General features: G+C 45.2%; 2 protein-coding genes across 2 annotated transcripts in view; one reads left to right on the top strand and one right to left on the bottom strand.

Moving 5' to 3' along the window:
- The window catches only part of T265_09051 (hypothetical protein), a gene marked incomplete at both ends in the record, with an annotated part of 4,005 nt that extends 2,053 nt beyond the window's left edge, over positions 1–1,952 (bottom strand). The window contains 4 exon segments of the mRNA XM_009175020.1: positions 230–307; positions 323–606; positions 1,403–1,699; positions 1,710–1,952. Of these exon segments, the coding sequence (XP_009173284.1) occupies positions 230–307; positions 323–606; positions 1,403–1,699; positions 1,710–1,952 (902 nt within the window).
- T265_09050 (hypothetical protein) overlaps positions 1–7,168 on the top strand; it is a gene marked incomplete at both ends in the record, with an annotated part of 12,360 nt that extends 5,192 nt beyond the window's left edge. The window contains 2 exons of the mRNA XM_009175019.1: positions 5,882–6,044; positions 6,439–7,168. Coding sequence (XP_009173283.1) covers positions 5,882–6,044; positions 6,439–6,545 — 270 coding nt within the window. The remainder of the gene's footprint in view (positions 1–5,881; positions 6,045–6,438) is intronic.
- Between the last annotated feature and the right edge of the window lie 14,311 nt (positions 7,169–21,479).

Genomic DNA, 21,479 nt, shown 5'->3' on the forward strand with positions numbered 1-21,479 from the left:
CATCGCTCAACTCAAGAGTCCAGCACCAGTACATCGGAACATATAGGTGCAAACATGGCTATGATATTAAAGACGGACATCAAGGATGCCAGTGAGTTCGGCTCTGCCGTTTTCGCCAGATCAGTTGGAACCGGTTTTCGGGGGTCTATTATTTTGGATCCACGGCTTTGGCGCACCCCAGACGTAGCACTTTCATGGATGGCGAGTCCGGCTGACGGTCGCTGCTTACCCAACGAACGCAGTTGAGTACGGTCGGATACTAGCGAGTCCGATTTGGAAATTTGCTACGGCAGTTGACCGCGTTAACCTGATAACACCTCACCGATCTCGTTTTCTTTCTGCACAGAAAGAAAGAAAGCGTTCAACTGTAGCACCCTTCCGGTGCCTAGCTGCCGTGCCAGCCGAAGGAAGCACGACGGTTGGGATACTGGCAGGTTGCCCAAGCCTAGACAGCGGAAGTCGAGTGGCGGAGGTCGGATTCGAACCACGAACCTTCCGGTCAGTAAATTCGCGCTCTAACCATTTGGGCCATCTCGCACAACTGTTAATGGGCCCACACGATCCTTTCCGTCCCACATCAGTCGGCGGTGTAATAAGTTCACATCTCTAGCGGGTACATTATGCTCTTCACGTCAAGCCGATGAGCTGATTGTCGAGGTCATCTCAGATGAAACCGTTGTTGAAGAAATGATTTGCGCTTCGTATGCTGTTGTTACTCTGTATCCACCCTCAGAATGGTGGCTCCAGCAGCTTTACTGAGGGTTATACCCACATTTACAACACGATTTTTGTTTTAAAAAATTCATACAAACCGCTTTCTGACAGACAGTAGATATCACATTTAGTCCCTCTGTTGTGCAAGTTGAGACTACCCGTTGTCCAATTGTCGTTTACGTTCTCTGGAACGAATTTCCATGAAGTTTAAGAACCGTGCATACAAGGCAACGTACCTTACATCATAGTTGTGGAACTTAGCCCCTCGTTCTAGGACCGTAAACATCGTTAAACTATTGATCCCATTCCTCCGCAGCATAGCGACAATCAGATTGCTGCTTCGTGTACGCGATCTGGTGTATCTTGAGCGGATACTTGATAGTGATTTGGAATTTTTTGAGTGGTGACTGAAACTTACGGCATGTGCTACGCATGCCCAGTCACGGCCTACCCAAGAGGGTTTTTCGAACAATTGTTGATGGAAGGTTTGCAAGGTCAGTCTGTCAGTTATTAACTGCAAACCATGAACCAAGGTTAACTTGTTTCTACTTGCTACGGTTTCGATCACCAGAAAATGGGGGACCGTGGGAGATATGACTAAGTATTGGAGACGATGACATGCCCAGTTAATTTTGAAAACTCAGCTGCTCAGGGGCGAGACAGCTCAGTGGTTAAAGCACGAATTTACTGACTGGAAGGTCCGTGGCTCAATCCCCACCTCTGCCTCTCGACTTCCCCTGCCTGGGTTTGGGCAACCTGGCAGTATCCCAGCCCTCGTGTTTCCTGCGGCGGCACGGTAGCTAGGCGCTGAAAGAATGTCACAGCTGGACGATTCTTTTAAGCTGATGCTCCCACCAGACTTGACCGGTACCTCGGAGGCACAGGTAGTCAAACACTGGCAGCTTTTCGTACATCCCGTGCACGCGGTGGCCAAGTTCTTGACCCTTAAAGCAGAATGGATCTCACTCTGCTCTTGACAGACAAACTGATGTCACAGGGGCACCACAGAAGCCGGCGGTTAGCGGAAGTTCCCCTGGCGTTGCTGATTTGAAAAGTAGTCTCATCTCCAGCCAGCCCAGGTAAACAAGTTTATCTGTCGTGTGGAATGACCAGTGTACAAGTATGGGGTTTTGATCTGATCCCTCCCCGTCTTGTAGCATTTCTCTACGCTTTGCAGGTGTGAAGCACACGCTAAACCGTGCGGCAGAATTATTCAAGTTATTTAAAATGGTTTGCATTTTCAAGCATCCGATTCAGGAGGAGCAATATCGTGCGTGTACTCAGTGGCTATGAGCGAACATCTCGGGAGCATTTCACTCCCAAGGTTTCATATGCACATTGAGAAGTTTCAAGCAGCACATCAATAACAAATAGGGCAGTCTTGTCTTATGCTGCTGAACGCGGTGAACTCAGGTGACAGCTCGCTGTATGCTTGTACTCACCCACAGGAGTTCCCATACAGTGTCCCCGTAAGAGATGTAGATCTAGAAGAGGCACGTTTGATCGCCAGATACCTCCACACTTTCCGACGAATGACAGTCGAAAGTAGCTTTCAGTTAAGGAAAGACGGCATTTGAAAGCGTGCCGCTGTTCAAACATCGGTGTCAAGGTACAGATATGGTTGATGCATCCTCAGTCAAGGTGAAACCCAGTTTGATTCTTACTAGTTTGTTTCTCCCGTTAATCGGCCAACTTACGTAAAACAATGCCAGAGGTCACCTCGGACCTCACGGCTACCAGTTTATTACAACGATGGTTTTCGTATAAGGTTCTTTTGCCCTTTTCAAAACTGGGATATCGGTCGAGGCGCTCCATTAGACTGATATTCTGCTTTGTTCCGAAATCCTCCACAGTAGAATCCCCACTTAGTAGATCTTGACATTGTAGCGTCAAATGAAAGTGGCTGCAGTCAAACTGGGTCCTGTGAGATCTTGGGGCGTTCCTGGCTGAGGCCGATGTGGTCTTGTTCAAATGTGGCTGGAAACTGTGCAGCACATGGCATGCAACAGATTCCATTAGCGCAATATTTTATCTCCTAGGCCAACTGCTTAGCTAAAGTTCACTTGTCTTGCGCTGGGCTCATGGTGGTTGAGGTTCGCAAAAGACGCCAGGTCAGTTCCGCTGCCTTACCCGACTCCATGTTCACATATGTTTGCTTTAATTCTGTTTATAGGCGTAGGCACCTTATTCTTAGTCGTTTCAACTCCCAATCCATCCCTTCTACTCCCTACTGGAGATTTCCTTCCTTGTGGCTGTATGACGGCTGAGTCTCGGCGTGTATCATTGGTGTATTGATGTCAGGGACGATAACGTTGAATGTTTGAAAGCCCAAGACGGTCAGGCTGAGAACATTATGGAGTCAAAGTATATTTTGGTGGTCCTCCTGTCTGTTGGCTTGTTTCTCTGACGGGAGGTGCAGAACTCGCTTTAGTGAGATAGTTCGCAGAAAATAGCCGAAGAAAACGAGTATCGTTTAATGCTTAATGGTGCTTCAGAGACATAATAAGAGCGAACGATTTTTTACTTCTGATGTTTACGGTATTTCACATTTGCCCAAGATGAAGTAGGATTTTGTTTACGAGGCCCTACCCGGGGACTGGCTGAAGAACTTAGCCCGCATGGCATTGGGGCGTAGCATGGAATATGAAGCTCATCATGAGCTGGTAACCACGAAGGTAGCTCATATACCCCTTGGATGCCTGAGTCGAACTCGTGTCCTATTTGATTTTGGTGCACAGAGATGAGAAAAAATTGGCAGCAAGCTTTTCATATATTCTGGTGGAAAGTTTCCTTTCCGTTTGTCCTACGTATCGTTAGTGGTAATCCTTATATTGGTTTTTTGTATAGGAAGTTCTTCAGATTGAATCCAATTTTCCTTTTTGGTTTCGGTAGTGTCGTCCTCAAGGTGTTCGTAGGTCCATAGGTCAAGTACTCTTTAATTTGACGAAGGTAAGATTGCTACTGAACACCAAACGACTTGAAGCTTTATGCTGTGAAATTTAGTGATTTTTTTGTTGTAAGATCAAAGTGCCCAGTATTTGCCAGAAACTCTTTCGCAGTAGTTTTGAGGGTGAATAAGTACGAACTGAAGCAGTCTTTTTGTATGTTTAATACCTGTGGGTGTAGTTGTTTTAAACTATCTTCATCCTCATCACCTTTGGGAGAGTAGGATACCTCCTTAGCTGCTGCTGACTTTCACGAAACGCTCTCAATTAATCAATCACGTTAACAGGTAATAGGTGATCTTCAAAGGATATGTAGACGCACACAGGCAGTGAAAGTGCCCACCCAACTGCGCACTGATGATGCCTCCTCGTATGGTGACGAAACGTCTGCAAGTCAATTGCCAAGCTCGGTAAACGGATCAACAGCCACCTGATCGACAACCAATAAGATTCACAATGCAACCTCTATATTGTGGTATGGTAAAACTATGGGCAAAAGTCGGTTATGTTTGGAACCGTTCAGTTGGGTGCAGGGTGTGGGATTGTGTTGAACAGAGGGATAAAAAGGTCGCTACAACAAATCCAAATAATGTGGAGATAGGGTTTACGAAATTTCGAATAGCGTTTATCTAGACTTGCTCGTCCAGTCCCACCAAGTTAGAGCCTAACCGAGAAGTTTCGGATGGTTAAAACCTCCGCCTAACGCGGACGTCTTCTTTTATTTTGATGACTGCTAGCCCGGAATGAGTTTCTTGCCAGTGCACTCAGCTACGTTTAATTGTTTTGTGGTGAAGGTTCATGGCACTACTGACCGAAATGTATGCTACCTGGCAGTTACGAATTGCGGCCGGAGGCATGCTTTTGTGCTCCACTTACATGCTCCCAGTGTCACGTTGTTCGAGAATAGACCCACAGACGCAGTTAGGTGCAATGGTATTCTGGTTGTTTCAACCAAGCGTATTACGTCAGTTAGGTGGAACATGCACGATAGTCGGCGGCAAATGTAGCTGCCCCAAATTCATTTACGATTCGCAAGATATCAAAGCACTTCCAACCGCACGCCAGATTGCGATCGAATGTCTCACAAAAGCAGTGGGAGTATCCTCTCTGTTTTACTCACGGTCGTGTATGCTCAACCTCGGTTGGGATACTGCCAAGTTGCCCAAACCTAGGCAGGGGAAGTCGAGAGGCAGAGGTCGGATTCGAACCACTGACCTTCCGTCCAGTAAATTCGTGTTCTAACCAATTAAGCCATCTCGCCCCCGCATACAGGTTGCTCCGATAGTGCGAAATTACATGAGCTCTAGTAATCGAGTTTTCTGCTGATTCACTTCACTTCGATTCCTTTATGCATTTCTTTTGACTAATTGTCTTATTAGTCGCGCCACAGTGCGGGGCCCACCGCACTACGCCTTATCTCAATCAATTCTGTGTCTTGATTCGTGAAAATTCGTTGGTATCTACAACAAACTGATCTCACATGTATCTACCGGTTTCATTTGGGGCAGATTCCACGAATACCTAGTTTTCAAGTGCACAGTACTTCGATATTCTACTACCCCCTTCGTTTATCAACACCTCTGTGCCCGGTTGACGAATCCATCTTCGTTTAGCTATTTGCCCGTAACAGGTGCGTCTTTATCAGAGCACTTAGGACCGTCACTTGTTACGTGCTCTTCGGCAACCCGGACCGCTACGGATTTTCCCTGATTTACGCCTGAGGGCGGTAACACTTTCATCGACCCCTCAGGCCTTCTTATGGTTTGAATCTTCCACATTATGGTTGATGTGCTAATCCAATTGACCCCTACTTACCATATATTGCTTGTGTGGTACCCATTTTACATTTGGTACCATCAGTTAATGATATAACAGTTTACCATTCAATTGTACAACTGGGTACATTTCCTCACCTGCGTTCAACCATTCATCAATAGAAGCAAAAGTTGGTAAGGGGTTGGACTACGAGTAACCCCGATACTCGTGAGATTCCAACCATCACAAACTAAACGTTACGTTCCGAGAATTCTTGTGTGGTCTTTATCAGACGACGTATTTCTGTTTCTAGTCTAATAATTATCATTCTTGATGGGATTTGTATTATTCTAACTGGAAGTAACCAAGTGCTCGGCTCAGTATTTGTATGCAGTTATTTCGTGCTCACTGTTCACACGCACCAGTGCCTATCAGAACCACTAACCATCTATTTCCTTTCATCTCAGCTGGACCAAGCTTTCATGAAACAAGTTTTTGCCAGTATGAAGGGTGATCCCGCTTCATCCATTCCACTGGCCGGTGAAAAGTATATGTGCTTGCGAAGCAGTCCTGATTGTTGGCTCGGAAGAAAAGAGAAGAAAGCCATCTTCGTATACCCATGCAGAACGAGTAAGTGGCTTCATTTTCTTTTTATCTCCACGTTTACCGGTGATCTTTGTTTGAGAACTTTTATTTGACTACCGAAGTACTGACAAAACTAATCGGACTTCCACCTCACCAAAGTGAGATTCGTTGGGTCGGTCTCGTAGACACCGCAATTACCTCATCCCAATTCTAGTCGTAACTTGGGGTGGATTTTTTATGGGGCTCATCGCTCACTGATCCCAGAATCCTCCCGATCCGTTTCATCATGACTAATTTATTACTTGTGGACTATGCCGTGGTGCATTATGTGTGGGTATCCATTTAAATTGGTACCACCATTTATCCAAGATTCCGTATACTTTTATTCCGTTTTCACTGGATCGATTTGGTGCTACTATTTCCATTTCCTTCGTTCCAGTCGCCGTTGTGGGTTTGTCACAAGATACGGAGTCAGCCAACAATACGAGTAACGGGAGTGACTCAGTCGCCCGACTCGCCGAACTCTATATGAAGAGCAATTACTGAGCGTGTTTCACGAATTTACTCTTTCCACTATGGAGAGAGTGCGATTCCGCTATCCACGTCGGCCGTACTGTTCGCCATTTTCGAAGCGTAGTGTTCGATTGATCCGTTTATGTTTAAAGTTTTCCAATCCGATTTCTATCTTCTCGACTGTATTCATGTCACTGCGCGTATCGTTTTGCTGAGGGAGAGTTCACCTCTGCCTGACATTAAGCTCTTTTTATATGTACTGACAGACCGATTTTCCGTTCCTCTCCACCCATTCTCCCCGCTACTCTTTCTTTCAAAATCTACCTGATTCCCCTAGATATTCACAACTCTCCAGAGTTTAGGGCCAGTTGCTCGTGCCATTTGCGTATGGTTGCGCGTTCTGTTAAGTCGGTATTTTCGCATTGAACCTTGTTCCTGTGCGTATGTGTGTGAATCTTTCCTTCTATCAACCTGATGTGAAGCGCAATGAATTGCTTTTCGGTACATTTTACCTCTGCTAAGATGGATGGAGGCAGCTTTCTTCGTTTATTCTAGGTTGTATTTCGACAACCGGTTGTGTGAAGTGCCGGAACACACTACTCATACGGTTGTTGAGAACTTCGATGGCGAACTTAGTAGTGGTGTGCTCTATCAAGAAAATATACTGCAATACCTCGAATATCGTACCAACTGAAGCAAGAGGCCGTGTTACGTTTCTAGGGAAACAAAGTCTTCTCTGAGTTGAGTGGTACGGTTTACCATCGTTCATCGAGTAGGTGACTCCTTCGTCCGAGGAGGTAGCACATATCTGAACAGGTAGTCATTCAGACAGGACGAAGAAGCTAATTCGTTCTACACTCAATGAGTATTGTCTGCTCCTTTTCCATAATCCATTTTTGCGTCTAAAATAAGTTCGTTTCAGCCCCAGAGTGTCGATCGTCTGAGGAGCGCTATACGAGCAATCCGGCAAGTCTGGTGATCGTGTATGCTAACTCAGACCGGGTCTGTGCTGTAGTAACCAGGTGTCACGAAAGTTTAGTAGTCGTAAAGTTAGCAACTGATTATTTATTACAAGAGGGATTAGCTGTACTGTGGCGCATTTTGAACCCATTTGTGTCAATATGATCTTCACTTCGGTGCAACATCCAGTGTTGTGTTTCTACAGTCAGCAGACCTAGCGATCAGCGAAACAGTTGGAATGTATGTGGACAAGCAACATGAGTTTGGTTAGCTTGCCTCTAAGCTGATCATGGACTTGACAAGTCTATCTGCCTCCTCAAGTATGTGCCCATCATTATAGGAGGATACAGTTTAGTTTTGTGCTAGGGCTGCAGATCTTTGTTGTGCAAGCCATGGTAGGTGTCAACTAGAACTTAACTTAAAAAAGCACCGAGAAGAGTAGTGGGGAAGAAGTTGCAAGCTTGAAATATCACAGTGGCTAAGGCGAGAGTCTACTGACCGGAAGGTCTGGTTCCGATATCCAGGTTCGGCAGTGTGATCCTTCGGGGTGTGTCTCACCGAGTGTAGATTGCGCGATTTCAGAGCCATCCCACGTCTTACACATAATCGTACAGCCCCTACAATGACAGGCTCTTGGATCAAGGTTGGCAGATATCCTTATGGTCAGACTATCGTAGAGTGCAACGGCTGAAATTCGATCGTATCGTCTTCACCAAGTATATTGGGATACTATGTTAAACATTGCCCAGGGCAGGTGCCACGTTGAAAACCACAAAAACTTTGATTTTGCTTGTGCGTTCTAACGAAGCAGCCGATCCCTTCTTTGTCTAAAGAAATCCAGGCGGCCTAATGCAGTGTTGCGTGTATCACAAGCCCACTTTGGCTTGGCAGTGTCTATTCCACAGAACCAGATACACTGGATGAGATTCAGCTGCTCACAGGCGTACTACACCCGAATAATTATCCGGATAGTTTCGTTGAGACGCCTGAAGGTATGCGACAAGCTGGCCCCACGTCGGCAATGTTGCATAACTCCTGTTCAACGGACAGGTGTGGCTCTGCGATGGACATTATTATGTTTTGCAACCCAAATTATAAGCACAAGGGTTTTAACTGCTACGTATCTTACCTACCAGTCCACCTACATCTGCAGTGAAACTTAGACAAAACTGACAATCGTCGTTCGGTCCAGAGAACGGATTTGTGCACTGCATCTTGACATGGATACTTGAATGAAAAGTCCGGTTGATAGGTCAAGAAGCACTCTTGTTTGCAACCGAGCCTAAACTTGACATTCGCTCATCACTCCTGATCGATACAATGTGCAGTCGATCAGAGTGAATTTTCTCCAGACTTTGTTAGTCAATCGATTGGAACCACCGCTATGACCTCTAGAAGAACCGGTCGGGAACCTGAGATGACCGCGGTTTTACATACCGGTTTACGTTATATGTTGCTTAGTTAAGGATCCCGTCGTTGGTCTAATTTTTTATTCTGACCGTTTGACGGACGAAAGTATATGAAGTGAGTCCATCCAGAAACTGTGTTGTTCCCACAGTACCACCCAGCAACAGCAACTTGTTAAGGCTAAACCACTGGTATATGAGGGAAAGGAATCTTTGAATCTGCTTACCAAAGGTGTATTTCTGCTGTATCCATTTGCATTGTTAGGTACATTCTTGTATCAAATAACTATGCGTTCTAACTGACATCAGTTTCAATTTTTCGGTGGCCTGTGGATGACGATGGTGTCCGTCCTCTTCAGTGTTCCGTAGGATGGCATGATTTCCATAGGAACAACCGGATGAAATCGCTGAACCAGTCCAAACAATGGTTGGAAGTGAGCCATGTGATAAATCACAGTCATGTGACGACTTTCATTTCTAATGTCTATTTCATAGTACTCGCTCAAGGCCACGGTAGTCAGCTTGGGCAGGATATCAGAATCAAGAGGTGGATTAGTGAGGCGCCGCTAGGCGACAGTCAACAACTTCCGGTGGGATGGCTTCGGCAGGAAACGAAGGTTGGGAATCTTCTACTAAAACTGAAACCTAGGTTAGAAGTACCCATCCTAACGTTTTGCTAGCATTGCACGAAAACCCGCCATGTCTGTCGCACTTACTAATCATTTCACTCGTTTTCCTTCTACTGTCACCTTCGCTTTCAGGACTCTGGAAATCAGCATTTAGGTTTCCAGCCTCCTACATTCTACTACTCTTGGTTCTTCCCGAGTACGATACGACTAAGGTTGGTAGTAAAACCCATCACACGAGCGATATGTGTGACCGCAGCATACTGGCTTCCGGTCTTCGTTCGGGACGGTCGTGTGTTGCTGCCTGTTGGTCCTCGCTGTATATTCACTCCCCATGACAGATGTGTAGCAAATGAGCGTAATGACTGGCAGTTCCAGTAGTAAACTGAGCACTCAGAGGGTCGATTAATACAGCTGACTTTGTTGCACTCTGTCTTGGTATTGTACCTATATATGATGTGACGTTGAAAGATAAATTGCGGTTAGGTGGCTGTATCCACTCCTGTAGAAGTTCATGGGGAACCGTACTTGAATTTAACATACCTGATAATCTCGGACGCTGCTTCCGTCTCTCAACATCGCTTTCGATCAATGACATTGCTGTCCTTGAGAATTCGCATACCATTTATTAACTTAGACAATTTCGCCGTACTGGCACACGCCTCACACCTGCAAATTAAAGGCTACTGTCGCGAAATTCCTTCGGATGAAACCAAGGACTTATGGTAGATAAATTCCCTTACCTACTTGTACAAATACCGGTGGACTGGTGCAAAACAACCATTACTTGAGTTGGATAAGCCAACCTCGAACACCGACTCGATACGTGATTCATACTGCTTTATCCGCATGCAGATGTGCGAAAAGCTTCGGAGTTCGACCATCAGCGTCTCTGAAACAATGTCTTGGTCTGGTGAAAAAATCTGTTCAGTAATGCTGAAGTGCACCAGATGGATCCTGGAAGGAGAAGCTCTCATGATCGATGCCCCTTTCGCACTCCGTAGGCTACGCCGATTAGGTCATATGCTTTACGCGGAAGACCGTCTGCAACAGCTGTACTTAACTGTATTCTGGGTCCAAAAGACCGAAAAGCGAACCAACGCATTGGGAAGCTCTAGCCGGTAAATCTACTCGAGTTAATCACCACTATTTCCTCTAATGGGGACTCATTAATAAATCACGGCATTGGTTAAGCTCACCGTCAAACATGGGTAGGTTCCTTAGCCAGTGGCGCTCTTTTATCATAGATATCGCCCTTTGCACAGCTGTCCGATTTCGCGCTTAATCAAAACAAATGAGATTGGAGTCCCATCCTCACTTTTCTAACCATCGGTGAGCAAAATTGCAGCAGCCAGGACTGACGCACCCACGATACATAATTAATGGCTGAACAACTGATTTGAAGAGTAAATTGAAAAAGTGAAATCATGCTAAGATGTTTGGAACGGTTTCTGTGTGGCTCCTCTTCCAAACTATTCAAAATCCCTATATTTGTCACTGGTTCACAGTAATGTCTGGACCACGAATGTTTTCGTTCACTCCAGCAAAGTCCGAATAAGAGGCACAAAATGGTGCTGTCTGTCACGGATATTAATACCTACATAATAGCAAGAGCAGTAGTAATTAGTAGTAGCGCGCAACAAGGTAGATTTTTTGATAAGCCAAGTCAATTTTGATCAAGAAGTGCCCGTTGATGGGATGGGACTGTATCATTAGCCCTAATGGTACAGTCCCATTTTTGCGTGACGGTATAACTGTAAATGGATGTCAATAAAATAGGACACTCTAATCATGTTGGTTCCACTTGGGGAACAAATCAACCGTCTGGAGTAGCAACAGTCCTCTTCCCCTGGATCCTGTCAGATTTATTTCCTCAGGTGGGATTTGAAATGAGAAAAACTCCGTGCTAGCAGAGAGTGTAAGTTGCTCTTGAGAAGAGCAACTCCTGCTTATCGACCGGTACCTGCAGCGTTCCGATTACATCATGAGCTTTTGGAACTCACTGAGCGGTACATACAAATACGACCTCGTAGACTCGTGAAGCGATTGTCAGCGCCGTCATCTATGCCTGTATGAACGAATAGCTTCTGTGTAAACTAACGATTTTTGATCGATGAACGCAAAACAAGATGACTTATCACGATGATGAGTGAGAAACTGAAATACTATAAGTTGTTACACTCCATGTTACGGTCTTATTACCTTCAATCGAGTCCGGTCAATGAGCGTGAGCTGATGGGGCGGTTGAATGTATCAGCACCGCTTGTGTCGACATCGATACGACTTGTCGGTTGGTCAGTGAACGTAGGTCGATAAGACACAACAGTTAGATTGCAGTGTTTCCTCTTCCAGTTGGACAGCCAGAAATTGTATCTCATTCGCATAGACAAGCTTGTTTCCTTTTTCGTTCTTCGGGTCTCTTGTGAAGGGGGGGGGGTAACCGAACAACCTGGTAATGTGGACAATGCGGTTCCAGATACGGAACCTTAATTCACGCGTAGGCTTGACGGTCCCGAATAACAAAAGGGAGAGTTGCTTTCGAAACGTAAACAAAATTACAACCTCAAATATCCATGTTCATGTGTAAGTCTGTTACCGACCGACAGCGCAGTGTCCAGGTTCGCACACCGGACAACGGCAAGGGGAATGTTGGCTCGGCAGTGTGGGTTGTGGTCGCCCCTTCCGACGTCAGTTTCGTGATTCTGATTGGCAGTGGGATCTCACGGAAATCACAACAGACGAGGCACGCACACGCAATGGTAATTAAGCCAGTGACAAACGCAAACATGCTAGTGTGCCAGCTTCGAACCGGACGGCCTTTGAGGTGAGGTGAATGACGGGGGAGCGATAAAGATGGAGGTCAAACCGCCCGAGTAAGCAAATCAATGGAGGAGTAGTCATGCTGTCAAGGCATGCTTCATAATGAACCTGTCACAAGCTTTAGGGAAGCCCTTGAAATTCGACCGTTAAACCTACCCTTTAACGTGTACTTCCCTGAACTCATTTGCTGAAGGACCACAATCAGCTAGAGGAAGTGGACGAATGCCCAATGGACATCATCACCATCATAACAATTATTGAAGGAACGTTCAAATGGCTCATGGTCTATGAGCACTTCTTTTGCATATACTGTAAGTTAGTCTTGCGTAAGACAACTTGAATGCCAAGCAACAAACTGGTAGGTATCCCTCACGTACTCCCACTATTCCCTCGTACATCTTACTTGACACAACCTGCATCTATTTTTTCTCTCGAAATCTGTGTAACTTTTCCCAGTAGTTCTCAATAACCACTCGCACCATTGCCTGTTGGGAAGAGCTTCCGAGAAATCCCATCAGGGTTACCGTTTCAGAATAATTTCTCACTAGTTCGCCAGACAGCTGAACCGTATTATGGCAGCACAACTCAACTGTGCATGATTTGCTCATGGACAATCTCCCAGTCCAAATCAAAATCCGCGCACCCCCCCCCCGTAAGCGAAATAAACTGGTTTGCAAACAAATTTGGTTTTGCGAGACTCACCTGGAACCCGACTGAATCTCTCGTTTGTGATGCTTCCAGGCAACTGAATGTGCTGCGCCAGGCCGCCTCATGTTTCAGTCGCTGCGATATTCAAGACAATGCGATACATGTGTATTCTTAAGGCACTACTCATAAGGTCGAAGAATTTCCAGCAACCTCATGAGTAGTGCATTACGAAATTAATATAGTTTGTGGAGGAAGCATACTTTTTCATCCTGCCTATCGACCTAAATGAATCTTGGGACAGCCTTTGAGCTGCACCATTGTCTGAAGAGCAGCGCAAACGAAAGACTCATTCAAGTATCCGATAAAACTCCCATTCGCGCATATCAGTACGCAGATGAATGATTCATTCAAAATCAGTGAGCACGAACGCGCCATTAGAGCTAAATTCAGCGCACTTCCCACCACCTGAAATAATGTGTTGAAGCTGTGTATAACTTATGCACTCAGCTACTGAGTGCCATGATAAATGAACTGCCCTCATCCACGATCACATGTAATACAGCCACCTGGCAAAGAATACGCTTATTAATAATCAAAGAAAACTTAAAAGGTCACATCAGGCCGGTAGACTTGGATTTGAACGTCCCCTATGAAAGTTGGCTCAGTATTCGCACAATGGAATGGAATTTTCAAAGGCTATGACGTGTCCCTGATGGACTAAAGTAATTGGACAATTGAGCTGAAAGTACCAGTTCAAACTTTTGAGCATCATTTAAGCATACTGGAGTGTCAACGATACTGGGGAATCATTCCTCCAGACTTTTCCGCCAGAAGAATGATTTCTCCAGTGGACAGTGAAATTTAGTGAGGTGCGAAAATATGAAGGTGGATCAGAATGGTTTTTGGTTTGAGCACATACGGAGCAAAACGTAACATTTTAAGGCACAAAAGTTTTATTCCACTCGGAAAGGTTTTGCAACTAAGAGCATTGCGCGGCTAATGGGGTCCGCATTACGGAAACCAGAGGAAGGACGCGGTACTCGCCGAACGGTGGGGCGTTAACATTCGTTTCACACGGTCAGCTGAGGGTTTTACGGACATCCAACAACTTACTGTCCGACCACTAAAGTTAAGAAACAATATCACACTGACAACTACACTCATTTGAATACCAATTTGGTTTTTCACGGAATAATCACCTGAAACCTAGATGAATCTCTCGTTGATAATATTCTTTAGACGAATGGTACACAAAGGCAGACTCATCTTTCAGTTGGGACGATATTCGAGAGATCGCAATGTACTTTCATGGAGGAAACTGCTCAAAAGGTCGGAGAGTTTCCAGCAACCTTGTGAGTAGCTTCCTTGAACTTATAAATTCAGACAGCTGCCTCGCCGAAATCCCAGTGAGGACCCATCATTGATTTCCAATCGTTCAACGGACCAGGCTTTGTTGTTCACCAAAGTTTAACTGACCTGTAGAGAAATATTTCCATTACCTAGTCACTTCCTGTCCGGAGGCCAGTCATCCCTAATAACCGAACATCACATCATTAGGACGGATATGTCATGTGCAGGACACGGACCAAACGAAGGCATGCCCTGGTTGGCCAGAATACCAGCCAATCCGGATCGAGCACATTTGACCCGACGCTTCTTGCCCCCTCAAGGAGATTCAAGCACGACCTTGTGGAACGCTCTGTGATTACCCTATAAATACAGTTGTGATGATTTTTCTTTGTCTCCATAAAGGGCTGTGTAGAGCTACCGTGCCCTTTGATATGCCATAGTGGGTGGAGCAGGAAGCCAAGGGACCGATAAAGAGTTGCACGATCGTCCATCAAGTCACAACACTTCCTTTGCTCAGGCCAGTCTGCGCGGATCAGTTAACTACTCTACCACCAGCAGCACCCTTTCGGTCCCCTAGTTCGTCAGATTTTTTGTTCGGGTAGTTTCAAATGTGAGGCGCTAACCTTCCCAGTAATTAGGATCAAAGGATATAATTATCCTGGGCAAAACACTTCATTTTGAGGAGGCGGGCACCTATCCTTTGCAAAGCATTGCTTGCTGTCTCCTGCGTGACCTTCGCTCATTATGTGGTACTTGATGGATATTTTTGGCTTGAGAAACCGCTCCCCCACAATGCTTAGAAGATATTATATTTTATTGCTTGTCGGGTGTTATTGCATTTCATTGTATCGTCGAAACCCGTTTCCTTACTGCACCGACTAGCCCAGTCAGAACATACTGCAATGTATGGCATTCATTAAACTCACTCATTCTATAACAAGTATGGGAACTGATAGTATAAATCCTTGAGAAGTTGACGCACGCGCAACCAAAACATCGGATTATAGCATCTTATTCCACCACGCTGTTTACATTTTAAAAGTTTTTATAAAGTATGATACCCCTTTCAGTGTTTTGCCCCATCAACCTGGTTTTTCCGACCAAGGATAGAACCGTTGTCACTCGGTTATGTCAGCACTGGTCCTAGGGATTACTGACCTTCAGTACTATTACGCCGCCAAAATTAGAAACCCAAATATGGTGTTGTCTCCGGTGTATGTCTCGCTACTAAAACCCCTAGCTGTCTGGTAAGTGAAACAAGTTTTCACTTTCTTTCGAACGCCCCTTGGGATGGCAAACTTTGCACAGAACAGACAGTGGTGAGAAGATAACTGGTCGGAAAGCTGTGGATTGTGCTATTGGCGGAATTTTCCGCATTGATTATTTCCACACTGTCGCATAACACCGTTTCGCGCACAACCCCAACTTGTCGCCCAGGTGTATTGTGGTCGAAGAACAACGGTCCCTTGTGCTTCACACAACAGAGCATGCTGGTTTTACTTGTCCGCTATTTTTGGGAAAGATTCTTTTGGTTTGACTACTTACATTCATTCTTCTGTTCATATAAATAAATGCATTCCATGGTAAGCAACTTATGGCCCAAATCATATCAGAACACTTAGAGGAACCTATCATTTTCCATTCGGGTTGCAAATCGATAATCCCCGAATTCCCACTCATACTCATGAGAAGAATAAACTTAAGAAATCATCTTCACTTTTGGGGGAAGGGCATCCAAGCAATCGATAGTAGTTGTGTGTCTTTTCAATTTCTGTTTCACTGTGGCGTAGATTTAACTTTCATTCACGCTCAGATAAGCTTTCGATATAATCACATCGGTGTTCGTTTAAACGACTTATTTTTAGCCAACTCCTGGATTAGTATAGGCCTGTTCAGGTCGAAAGCTACCCTGTTGGTTGGCTAGCTAAATTTGTGTTCGCAGCAAATAATGTTTATCAAAATCACCAGCTTGAACTTGAATACGATCTGTAGAATATCTGCGTAAATTTGTGTGTCTCTGACACCTGTAAAATTGTTTTTAGGATGGAGAAATTCTCAGGAGGAAGAGAATATGTGGTACCTCAGTTACTCGAACACTAGTCTATGTCGCACTCTATCGGAATCACAATGGTAAGCCGGAATCTTCTTTCAGTAAAGGCCTCTGAGACGTTGATTGTGGTTCATGGCAATGCAAACTGAATACAGTTCAAGTACCAAATAAGAAAAAGTTATCCTGTGACATATGAACACCCCGATGAGAAATTCCCTGGGTCGTTGTGCCTCGAGTTTCACTTTCACCGGCATAAAAGAAATCTCTGATGAGTGATGCTATCCTTGCAATGAGAGAAGGGTTTAGAGCATTTTAACAGATGGTCTAACTCTAATTGGGTTCGTATAAACAGTAATTTACATGAACTTCAAACATAACCTTAGCTATCGGAAACTTGGGATGGATGTGCCCCTACTGTAACTAAATATAAAGTGTCCCTCCGAGCAAAAGTCATCCAAATGGCGCGACTCAGTTGGCCTTAGTTCGGGCGGGTTTGTAGTATAAGAAAACTAATTGGGCAACTTTGTTATCTTCATTTTCTAATGTCTTGCAAAATAAAAACTTTTCTCTGATTAAGGCCACTGCTAGTACATAATGTAACTACCGTCAAAGCACAAAATAATACTGCCGTGAACCGTTAACAACAGGTACCCCAGAGTACTATACAAGCTCACCTCGGTGCTTGATCTAACTGGTGATATTTTCATTCTCATCCAAACATGTGCTGACAGTAGTGCTGGAGTATCACTACCGAGATAAGATTCATGTATACCAGACCGCACACTTTAGATTGCATACACGTCTGATCATGTGTGGACCCACGAAATACGGTTTGAGCAGTCCACGTGTGTAGGATGATGAATGACATAAGGTAGCTAGTTATACAGCCAGCGTCATCAGTATGATCGCTGTAGGGGGCAGGAATATTGCTGTTTAGAATTAAAGAAGGCAGCCATCTTGGCATGCTAACAAATGAGTAAGTTGACGATGGAGATCCATCAAACTAAGGAGGGTGTAGAAGAGGTCTTTCGTGTCACTACATTGCAACTGTTCGTCTTGCAGGAACTCTATCGGCGTGAGTAAGACGACGCCATTCCATGGTCGCTTGTTTCAAAAGAAGGAGCAGTAGCCAGTCCAAGAAGGCGGTGTGTAGCCGGTGGGGTTTAGTTCTTCTCATCAAAACACAAGAAAGTGATTAACTGACGAGAAAGAGGGAAGGGGGCACCAAATACAAGAAAGCAATGTGCAAACGTTTTACATCCTGCTAATAGCTGGAATAGGGAATCGCGTCTGCGATAAATATAGGATGATGTTGGTTGGGTGCTGGGGTTGTCTCTTTGCTCGGTATGACTTCCTAGCAAGATGGTATGGCACCGTAAAGAAGTGTTCTTAGTTGGGGGGACGATTTAGAATGATGAATCTAACCCGCGTAGCGTTTTGTCGTAGACGGTAAGCACATCGTTCGAAATAGAATCCATTGTGGATGGGAAAAATAAGTCAATGCTTTATATGGAATCCAATAAATCACAAGATGTCGGTTCATTCTCTTTTATGCAGTGGTGTGCGTGTCAAAGACAAACAATAGATAGACATTTAGTTTATATTCTTCTTCGGAGTTTTGACAGCTAAGAATAGACTTTGGTAATACCCATATAGCCTATGTTGGTGATGATGTTTATAACCTTAACAGATGACTTATGTACAAAGTGAAAAATCGTCTGAGGACACTTTGAAAGTTTGATAGTCAAGTTACCAACCATGAATTTATGAACGTTGATCACAAGTGTTGTTGCCTTGTTGTCTACATCACTCTCAGGACTTCCGAAATCCAGCCTTAGGCCTTCTACAAACTGTCAAGTAACCTTCACAGTGGGCTTTGATCATGAGGCTGTGCGGCAGGACACCCGAAGCACTGTGTTTGGCATAATTGGGTTGGCCGCATGCACACATACGAACCACCTACACCGAAAGCCGCAATTTTCCAGTCGTCATCCTGCTCACGGCTGCTGCGCGCGTACTAGCATGGGAACAATCAATATCGCTCCCTCCTCCGAGCTGTTATGTGCGGCAGACAGGTAATCAATGATCCTGTTGCTCGTGTGCGAAGTGCAGCTGTGCCTGACCATCCAGAACGCGGTAACAGACCGAAGTCCTGAGAAGAGTTAGTATGCTGACCGAGCAACGAGCGCGGAGAGACAGCCAAGCCTGATGAAACCGGGCTCACCTGCCAAACAAGTGGTGGCACCCGGTAAGCTGAACGCGAAGCCGGGACGCCACAGTGACCGGTCCTCACAACACTGGAAAGATAGGAAGTTTCTGCCCTGACTACAAGCGATCGCGTGACGTCACGAGGCAAACAATCCCATTGATCGCAGTTGCAGCGTTGACTGTCAGTTTGATATGACAAATATTGTCTATCTTTCGCTGAAAATTGCGGGATAATACAAGATAACTCAAACGCAGCCCGCCAGCTTCAAACAGAATTTAGCAACCAACTTTGAAAAATAGTCAGGAAACAAACTCTGACTGAAATCACGCAGATTGTCGGTTCTTTTTAACCGAGTACTGGGATCCTTTCAACTCTACTTATTATATTACTTACTTACTTATTACTTATTATATGGTGCGAAGGTTGAGGACTACAGCGACCGTAAGTTTTTACCATAGGTCGCCATAGAGCGACATAGGTCACCACCCTATGTATATTACTTACTTTTACTTATTATATGGTGCGAAGGTTGAGGACTACAGCGACCGTAAGTTTTTACCATAGGTCGCCATAGAGCGACATAGGTCACCACCCTATGTATAAGGTTTTGCAGCACGACTGGGGACTGGGGACACCATCTAAACATTGCAAGTGCTTATACTTATATACAGAGTACGGAAAGAAGATCCTGGCGACTGGAGAAACTGTTGGCATAAACACTGCGCACTAAGAAGCTCAGATGGCTGGCTTCGGAATATATTTATATTCCGGGCTTGTTTTTCGTAATGCCTACAAACACAATAAGTATATTTCATGCATATCCTGAGTGGTTCGCCGATCGATCAGTCCTTCGGTGCATCGTGCCCACGATCGGACAGGTCGTCACAATGGATAGATCAGTTCTCTTCACGTGATTGGCAGGTTTTCCTACTGTGTCATGCAGTGTGCATTGTTAGCTGTACGATGAAGGACGTTCTTCCCTAACGGCATTGCAGCTGGTAGTGGAAGGCGTCATAACAAATTGGCAAACGGTTACCGTCAAACCGCTATTGCATATCATGATGGTCTTCTTGGAATTCCTTCAGAAAATGCCTCCCAGACAGGAGGCTCAGTTCGAGGCCCCACAGCAAGGTTTTCTCGAAATATTAACAACACATGTTTATACAACCGACAACCAAAGATTCGGCAGTCAACGTTGCAGACAATTAGACGCAGGGTCTTGCAATAGGAACGTGACCGTAGTTTTGAAGCATGACTTCGCCGCTATGGAGACTTAATGAAAACTGATGAGAGTAGCCTGGAGAAGGATGATGTTATGTGCATCTCGCTGAAGAACTCCAGTCCGCGAATGTGGAGAGTACCTTAATTACACCCTTCCAACCAACTCACCCCCAGGGTGTGTTGCTCGAAGAGACTGTGAAACATGTCAGCAAGATTTTTGGCCAAAAAGTACGATTCCAATGCTGTCAAGTTTCCAAGTATCACGGAAATGATTCTAAAACTTACTGTGGCATAGTTAAAAGGAATGTGAGCACATCCAGCCCAGTACGCTCAGAAGGGATCAGTTCAAAGTCCTGAGTCTTGCCTGTAGACAACGTTTTCCGGAAGACTGAGAGTCGAACCGTCATCCGCGATGGAGGCGAATAGGGGCGTCTCACTACAGGAACTCACAAAGGTGTATACTGTTGCTGAAGAATGGCACGAAAGTTATCCAACGTGACAATGAAGCATGTAGCAGATGTGTACACTCTTCCGGCAGACCCCAGTCGTCACACAACCCAGTACGCATCGGAGCTGCCCACCTAGCGCTTGCTGACATTGTGATACTTTGTTCGATTTTTCCAGTTCAGGTGGACACATTTACGAACGATACAGGAATGGGGCACAAAGTGACGGAAATGTTGGCGAAAATCTCCGCAAAGCAGCTATGGAACCCCACCACTTCATAAGTTTCAACGCTATCCTGTGAATATTATCTTTCCAACAACTTCCCGAGCTATCACTGAATGTGGAAACACGTTACTCTTATGCTAAAGGGTGCTTCCGTCCAAATTTCGTCCAATCTCACTTTGAGCAAACGGTGCATCCGGTTCGGATTCGCCCTTTGCTTAGCCCACTTGTTGTTAGGACGCGCCCAGACAGGAAAAAAGCACATGTGCGGAGTGACGCATCCCCAAGGTCACCATCGGTACGGCACGTCGGAAAGTAGGTGAGTTGGCGGCTCTCACCAAACACGGCTTAGCAACATACGACCAGCGTAGTGGGCCTGAGATTGTTCAAGACCGGAACACCTCCATTGGCTGTACGGAGCGAACAAGTGAACGACCATATTTGGCCATTTAGTCATCCTATATATCACGCAGAGGCTCTGTATGTTTTGTTCTGACAATACAGCCGTGTCCCGAGTTCTTTGTCTTCTCCCTAGCGCGTAGTCTGGCAGGCTCAGTACAGGCGTAACCCATAGAGGGCCACCCACGACACAACACTTGTGAGTGTACATTTCGTAATTTTCCTTTGGAGAGTGTTTGATAAGTTACATTTTATGAGCGTTTGAGTTCTTTGAGCACTGATTGGATGGACAAACTGAACTAATGGATATATTTGCAATGTACTACTCATAAGGTTGCTGAAAACCCGTCGACTGAAACATGAGGTGGCCTGGTGCAGCACATTCAGTTGCCTGAGAACATCATAGACGAGGGATTCAGCTGGGTTCCAGGCGAGTCTCCCGAAAAAAACCAACTTATTTTGCAAATGAGTGTATATTCGTGAACTAATGGATATTTTGAAATAGTACTTGTGATAGCTCAGCTGGTCTTTCGTCTTATCCCACCGATTTCCCTTGTTGATTTGCACCATAACTTTCAAAGACTGCTAAATCCTCATTACATTTCGAGT

The sequence above is a fragment of the Opisthorchis viverrini genome (genome assembly GCF_000715545.1).
Source record: "Opisthorchis viverrini unplaced genomic scaffold opera_v5_253, whole genome shotgun sequence".
NCBI lineage: Eukaryota > Metazoa > Platyhelminthes > Trematoda > Opisthorchiida > Opisthorchiidae > Opisthorchis > Opisthorchis viverrini.